Source organism: Glycine max, chromosome 2, assembly GCF_000004515.6.
Source record: "Glycine max cultivar Williams 82 chromosome 2, Glycine_max_v4.0, whole genome shotgun sequence".
NCBI classification, from domain to species: domain Eukaryota; kingdom Viridiplantae; phylum Streptophyta; class Magnoliopsida; order Fabales; family Fabaceae; genus Glycine; species Glycine max.
In genome coordinates this window covers 34,757,084-34,765,060 of record NC_016089.4, presented here as the reverse complement: position 1 = coordinate 34,765,060, position 7,977 = coordinate 34,757,084, and the positions used below count along the sequence as shown (strand labels likewise).

Below are 7,977 nucleotides of genomic sequence, written 5' to 3'. Positions count from 1 at the left end.
CTTTTGTTCAATCATACCGCTTGAGGTTGAGTGGTTTCCACCCCAAAGGTATGTCTGCCTCCATAACACGATCAACAAAAGGATGCCGACGGACGGTCCACCTCGCTGGACGATGCATGTGGGAGAGACTTAAGTCATCTGTAGTGTTGCCTATGTGTCAGGGGTGTGATTCCCCTTGGGTGCGTTCAGTCAAGGTGTAGGCAGATTGCTTGGCGCCTTGGGGATGTTTGACACAAGCCTCTAGCTAGTCATGGTCAGCCTTTAGCCTGGTCAACTCATCCTCATGGCGTCACTCCATCTCCGCAATGCGATTTTGGAGTTGATGTAAAGTATTTGTGTCTGTCATAGCTGCTGGACAAGGATGGGAGTTTTGGAAAGAGGTCTCGTGTTTGAGGCTAGACCAAGTGATAATCATGGATGAATGAGAGAGAATTGACGAGAGGCCGCATGGTATGTTTTACTGCGGTCCCATGGTGGGCGCCAAATCTTCTTACCAAAATCTCGAACCTAGACATGTCAGGGTTGATGCTGCGGATGTGGGCTTGCAAAACAAAGGACTCAAACGCTCAAGTAAGAATATGAGTGAGGAGAAGTAAGCAAGTATATGCGTATAAGTGCAAATATGCTTAAGCTCGAAGGGCGAGCGGATGAGATGATGGGATGTGTAAAGGGTTCAATGGAACCTACATTTATAGTAATGGAGTGTAACTATCGATCGTTCTTTGTAGGGGCTAGATAATAGTCGGGAGCTTATAGATCATATAGAGATAAACATTTGTTTATAGATAAATGGTAGAAGATAATTGTACCTTATAAATAATGTGTGAACTTATCGATAATTAATTATTAGCTAATAGATAAGATATTTGAATATATTCAAATATTAGTAGGTTAGAGATGACCTGTTGATTGGAGAGCTTGATTGCTAAGGGTCAAGCGTCCGCACTCCTGTAACAAGACTAACATGGAAGGTGAACATGTGTCTCTCAATGTCATGTAAGATGACATGTATTTTGTAGGTCCTGAACGGTATATGTTTAATTTTTGTGGTATTTTACTTTTATTGGTACAAATATTTTTTAAAAAAATACTAATTGAAATAGGTGGGCAAAAGTATCCAAAAATGCATATATCACGTGCATGCCACAAATTTTTTAAAATATCACTGCTTCCTAATTAATCACTCGCCTTTGCCATCTTTAACCAACAAAGAATATTTGATTAATCTCCAAAAATATACGATAATATGTATCTTTTCTACAACATAATAATCATTCAAATAAAAAGATGGCTTGAGCGTAGACATGACAATGGGGCGGGGCGAGAACGGGTATTGTCTTCCCAATTCCCGACCCCGACTCTCCAACATATTTCCATACCCGTATCCGATACCTGACGGATTAAAATTTATTATCACATTTCCGTACTCGTTGGGTATCGGATATCCCCGACCCCGTCCCGTACTTGATTCAAATTAGAAAAATATTTTTTTTGTAAAGAAAATATTAAAAATTTTGATTTTAGAAAAAATAAATTGATTGTTAAACATTTATTTTTAACTACTTATATATCAATAAATTTATTATAACACATGTGTCTACAAAAATCGTTAAGAAAAGAATATTAAATTATATTTTAGTAATAAAAATTCTAGGCCTTTTGATTAAATTATGCAAAAATTCTTAAAATTTTAAGTGGTGGGGCGGATCCAGGTTCAGGGTCGGGACGGATGTAATAATCCCATATTCGTACCCGATTTTTGGTTATCGGGGAAAACCTGAACCTAAACTCATATCTGATCAACTCGAGTATTACCTCTCAAAGTCAGGATGGATTTGGACGAGTACCCACGAGTACGGGTTTCTTGCCATGTCTAACCGTTTTGATATTGAATATTAGAAATAGACCGTATTTATTAATTGATTTTAAAATCTAAAAGAATATGATTGATGATCGACCCGTATCCTTTTTAGAAAAAAATTCTTGAAATAGAAAATTTCTTTAATTAACAATGACGAAAAAGAAAGTATTCTTCCTACTTGGAATAGAATGGTAAGAGCACGAGTCATTGTCAAATATGATCACGTTTTCTATTTGGGAAACCACTTTTTGAATTTAAAAAAGAAACCATAATTACTTGAATTACCAATCCAAGTAAATATAAATATGGTAACCGGATATATATAATTTCTCCAGAGCGTATAACCCGAGATGTATCCTTAAATACCTTAAAATAGATGAAGAAAAGTTTATTTTAATCACTGCTATTATAAAACTTTCTTTGCTTCCTTTCTAATTTTGTATCACTACTTAATTAAATGAGTAATTCTACAAATTCTGCTTTCTTAATCAGTTATTGACAATTTTGTATCACTACTCTGTATTAGAAAAGTTTACAATAGTAGTGATAAAAATTTCATTGACAATTCTCCCTTATTTGGTTAATTCTGCTTTCTAATTTTGTATCACTACTTAATTAAACGAGAATTTACAAAAAAAAATTAATTGAACTGTAATCAAAAGTATTTTTTCAAAATAATTTACTTAACCACCATTTTATTTTAAGTTTCCGTAAATAACAAAATCTTTATATAAAATCTCTATAAAATATATTACTAAATATTGCAATATTTTTTCACCAACAGTTCATCAAAATTATCTTAAAAAACAAACAGCATTACCAAATTAGAAATTTAAATCCAAACAATATCAAAGATCAAATGCGGGATTCCTATCTTAGAATAGATTTTTAGTATTTTACCTAACCCCTATTTTAGTTCACAAAATAGTGTGAGAAAAATATTATAAGTTAAAAATAAGAAACATTGAAGAAAGATGGTTGGAAACTTGGAATTCCTCCTAGTACCATCCAAAAAACATTATTAAAGTAACATTGCATTGTATTGTGTGAGAGAAAAACGAAACGGTTCCTCGAAGTGGCGATTACCTACCCCCCATGCAAATAGTATCCCATATTAGGATCAATTTGCCACACATAGTAATCCATCTGTCACCTTTTTCCCTCAATGCTCTAATTTTGGTCACTCTTTCCATCCTTGGTGGTCTCTTTCTCTCTCTCTGCAAAATCCTAATCCCTTCCAACATCAAAATAGTTGTTGTTTCTGTTTGTGTTTTTTTTTTAATATATATATATATATTTATTTTTTTTGTGTGCTGCATATAAATTAAGAACCCTCTTTTGGGAGGTGTCCTTCTTTTTCATGCCCATCTTTCCCCTAATGCTGGTGGTGGGTTCAGTTTTTTGGTGAGGAAGGATAATAAAGAAGGAAGCTTTTTTTGTGTGAGAGAAGGAAGAGGAGAAAAGAAGGCATGGGGAGAGGGAAGATTGAGATTAAGAAGATTGAGAATTTGAACAGCAGACAAGTTACCTTCTCCAAGAGGAGAAATGGGTTGTTGAAGAAGGCCAAAGAGTTGTCTGTTCTCTGTGATGCAGAGGTTGCTGTCATCATATTCTCCAGCACTGGCAAGCTTTATGAGTTCTCAAACACAAGGTGCATGCTTTATACCCCTTTGGAGCTTTTCGTTGAAATTTGAAACATTTTCTCTCACAAGCTTCTGTTTCTCTAGAGGATTTTGTTGGTTTTTGGGATATTGGGGTGGTTTTGTTGTAGAAAGTTAGTGTTTTTTTTTTTAATGTTTTGCTTGTAAGTTCTTTTTTTTTTTTTTTTTTGGTTTGTGATGCTTGATAGCCCTGTTTCCACTGGCAGGAAATCTTGTGGACCACGTAAACAGATTTACTGTTCTTTATTTTGGAGCACTGTTTAGCTGTTTTATAAAGGGGAGCAATGGTTTTGTTTGAAAGGAGGAAAAAAAAATGTGGAGAGTTTTGTCATGCAAATCTTTGAATTGGGATTTTTGAAGGGTTTATGTCAGAGGGTAATTCTGGTGAATTGCATTTTGTGGATAAAAGAGCCCTGGATGTGAATGGTGAGATTGAAAAAAATCTTATTAGAGGAAATTAACCCTGCTGTACTAGAGAAAGAGATTGTTTGGGGGGGTAAAGATACACTTATACTCTACATGCATTTTATGCGTATGAAAACAATGAAACTGAAAGTGAATTGTGTATATGTATCTGGTTTGATGAGTTGAAAATTTTCATCTTGTGCTATTCTAGATTCTTACTGCCAAAAAAATCTATAGTAGTAACCATCACATTAGGGTTTATGGCTTTTTCTGGTGAAAACTTAGATGTTGAATTTCTGTTGCTTTCTTTTCTTGTCCCAGATTCTGCCTTCTTAATCAGTTATTGAGAATTAACCGTGTTTAGACTAACCTATTTTGAGAGCTTCCTTAGAGTATTTAAAAATAAGTAATTATTTCTCCAAAATTAGTTGAACCAAATAAGGAAAAAATAAAACCTATCTTTTAGTTTTTCTTTTTAAACTTTGCTGTCATTTTTAAAATGCAAAGACAAGATTGCGATAGAAGATTTGATTCCATCAAATTTAATGTTAATTTGCAAGTCAAAGCTGATTCTGGATTTTTTAGTGACTTGCAAATGCTCTTACCCTTCTTGAACTGTTAATATGATTCAATTGAGGCTTTTCTTTACTTACCATCAAATGAATCTTATTTCGTTTATGAAGCATGGAGCATACCCTTTCGAGGTACAGTAAAGGCGCAGAATCAGATTCTGCAGAGCAACCTATTGATGTGCCCCCAACAGATGTATATTAACTGTCCCTCTATTATCTTAAAGCATCACCCTTTCTTTAATAAACCCCAACCCTTTTTAAGTTCATTTTTTTTCTTTAAATAGTTTGAAGTGTTATTATTCTTTTAAATAGGTTATGGCTGTGGAGCCTGATACTAACCTTTTGATGGAGGAAATAACAAAGCTTCGATCAGCATACTTGTAAGTTTTGCAGACAATTTATATCAGTAACGCTGCTGCAAATAATGGAAACAATTGTTACTGTATTAGTGAACTACCTTAAAGCATGAACCAAGAAAATAGCTACCTCAATGAATTTTACATATTTCCTATTTATCTTGTGTGCTTATCTTTCATCACAATCTGAGTCCAGATTTTGTTCTGATGATATTCTCAAATTGTGTAGAAGGATGATGGGTAAGGAGCTTGATGGATTGAGCCTTAAAGAACTGCAACAACTAGAAAATCAACTAAGTGAAGGGATGCAATCTGTCAAAGACAAGAAGGTACTGAGATCAAATACTAACAGTGGTGTAATTGGTTGTATTAATTTGAGATGCCATCTCCTTAATCCTTACAAGATTTTCTATTCCTTTCCTGTATATGGTCAGACTCAGACATTATTGTATAGCAAATTCATGCATTTTGATATTAAAAAAAAAACTTTTTCTGAAAGAAAAACGAAAAAGAACTTTGACATGACAAAGCTCATATTAATTTGAACAACTGCATAGCAACAGTTTGATCCTTTTAAGTTCAATTGACTAGAGTGATGTATTTCCTTATAATGTGTAGCACTATAGTGGAATAGCAGAGTGGGATGGCATTGGGCTGCTATGGGATTCAAATAACAGCCATAATAGCAGTTTTTTGCTTGTTATAACGGCCCTACTCCCTACCATGATATAGGCTTCAAAACCCATTTTAACCCTTGAAACAATGTTGACATCATTACTTGTTCTTATTGCTCCTAGATTGATGGTGACTGTGTGTGTCAACTTGTTTATCATGAATTTCTTAAATTTTTTTCTTTCTGTTTTCGAGTATTTATATATGTAGTATAAATTGTTTACTTTGTATTATAACATTTAAAATAGCAGTCATCCTGCTTCCTACTATCCCACTATAGCATTTTCAGAGTTGGCTGCTACTTGCTGCCATCCGAGATTGATAATTAGATTGTAAATAGGTTCATTATTTTTTATTTCTCTCATCTGTATCAATTACTAAATTCAACCACTTCAGTTCAAGACTAGCTAATATATGGATATGCTGTCATTAACCTTATTCCCTCACTCTATTATGTTTCAGGAACAAGTACTTGTGGAACAGCTTAGGAAGTCCAGGATACAGGTACGCACATGGTTACACTTGCAATTTTCAGCTTACAATAGATGTAAAAATTAATTGAAAAAAAAAAATACACAGATAGTAAGATGATGCTTAGTGTGTCTGTTTTGTTCTGATGTTTGGTTTTCTTTGGTCTATCATATTGAGGTTGGTTCATAGTATGACAGATAGTCAACTATGTCTGATATATGATGACTGTTTTACCTTGTAGCATGTTGATACATGTGTAGGGGATTTCTGTAGGGGATTGGATTTCTATGGCCAGGTTGATCATATTCTGGGGGGGATCGGTTGCTTCATACTGTACCCAAGTGGGAAACTTTGTTATAGGGAGGTCTTATGACTGTGGGCTAAAACTTATCTATTTGTAATTCTGCTCGGTTGTGGCTTTTAGTTAGGACATTCCTTATGTTCCAGCCGGATGGTATTTTAATAAATTGTTTGCTTATGAAAAGAAACAAAATACATAGATAGTTTTGGCATTAAAGCTATTTTGAAATATACCTGTCTTAAAATGTATGACTGAAAAGTTGAAGTTTGTATGGTAATTGTATTCCTACCAAAGCCTAAAGTTCTATTAATAATTTTAATATGTCTTCACTCTTTGGTCATTATTTCTTCATGGTTGTCAAAATATTATGGGTTATTCTTTAATGGAAGAGAATTTCAAATGCACCTTTCTTTTTACAATTGATCATTTAATAAGATTTCCAAATGTATCTGCAGGAGCAAAAGGCCATGCTGGAAAATGAAGTTCTGCGCAAACAGGTTAGAACCAAACTGAACTCAAAAGTCAAAACTATGGATTATGTCAAATTAACTTTTCATATCCAGAAACAGTCTATCTTCTTGCTCATCTTTAATCTTCAACTGTGAACAGCTTGAGGAAATACAAAATAAAACAAAGTCACAGTTCCTTGAATTCAGCTCTTTGGATAGGACATTTTCCAAGAATGGTTCAAAATCCCTTTTCAATTGTGCTTCAGAGGAAAATGACCTTTCAGATACTTCCTTGCAGTTAGGGTATGTCATCATAACTCCCTTTTTGTTCATTGAAATATATGCTCTCAACTTCTATGTTAATTTCATTTATATTGGCCTGATGCTTAGAATCATCAATGATTCCAGCCACTACAAAATGCAATAATAAATAGATAGTATTAGTGCTTCTGTGTTGGTGTTGATTTTTAACATTTTAAATTAAGTATCTCAGAACCATGACCTAAGAAATGATTATGATCATTACAAGGTGTAAAAGTTGAATATTACTCTTGAGTTTTGAGCATGTTCCAAAAGGGGGTCTGTCCAAAATCATTTTAAGCATTCTTGCTTATGAATTTTCTTGTTTTAGGTTGTCAACAGATTATGGTCGCCAGAGGAAAGCATTGAAGATGGAACCTTGCAACGACTCAGGGAGTCAAGTGGCTTCACATTGACATTTTAGTACTGAAAGCTTACCTTTAGAACATGGGAAACATGGCCTAGTTCTTTATCTGGTCACATTAAGTTTAGCTTATAGAAATAGTTTAGGCTAAATTTAATAAATTTATATTTAGTTCACAAATTTTTGGCTTTCACCAGCGTTTGATTGCTAAATTAGGTGTAAGTTTACATGCTAAATGACTCACCCTATTGAAATACTTTAGTCATTTAGTTCAACCAAACGGTTTTCAGGTTATTAAGATGGTTGATTAGATAAAAAGGTTTAAGGTCTCCCTCCCTCTTTCTCTCTCACAATATATAATAATTATGTATTTGACAAATCAAATATAATCATTTAATAATAATGAATCTTTGGAAAGATTTTTGTAAAGTGAAAGATTTCATTAATTCTAGCTCGCTACTAGTCATTCACTTATTGGATCAAAATGAATTAAAGCGCAAAGATTTAGATTTGAGTATCTACGTTTAATATCTCATTTTATATAGTTGTTTTTTTTTAAAAAAAG

The 7,977-nt window shown here is 33.7% G+C and overlaps 1 protein-coding gene across 2 annotated transcripts; it reads left to right on the top strand.

Moving 5' to 3' along the window:
• Nucleotides 1–2,909: 2,909 nt before the first annotated feature.
• On the top strand, nt 2,910–7,730 carry LOC100792278 (agamous-like MADS-box protein AGL18). Of its 2 annotated transcripts, XM_006575196.4 has the most exons (8): nt 2,914–3,512; nt 4,611–4,692; nt 4,812–4,879; nt 5,085–5,184; nt 5,990–6,031; nt 6,755–6,796; nt 6,909–7,051; nt 7,380–7,730. In XM_006575196.4, exons 1-8 carry the CDS (start codon nt 3,331–3,333, stop codon nt 7,462–7,464), a joined length of 744 nt encoding a protein of 247 aa, XP_006575259.1. In that variant the 5' UTR covers nt 2,914–3,330; the 3' UTR covers nt 7,465–7,730. The 2 variants fall into 2 exon arrangements, with proteins under 2 accessions (XP_040863162.1, XP_006575259.1); XM_041007228.1 differs by lacking the exons at nt 4,611–4,692; nt 4,812–4,879 and having other exon boundaries at nt 2,910–3,512.
• Nucleotides 7,731–7,977: the final 247 nt, after the last annotated feature.

Coding starts and splice junctions, on each gene's coding strand:
- LOC100792278 (XM_006575196.4), top strand. CDS start 3,331: ATGGGGAGAGGGAAGATTGAGATTAAGAAGATTGAGAATTTGAACAGC. Junction 3,513..4,610: donor TATGAGTTCTCAAACACAAG/GTGCATGCTTTA, acceptor TCGTTTATGAAG/CATGGAGCATACCCTTTCGA. Junction 5,185..5,989: donor AATCTGTCAAAGACAAGAAG/GTACTGAGATCA, acceptor ATTATGTTTCAG/GAACAAGTACTTGTGGAACA.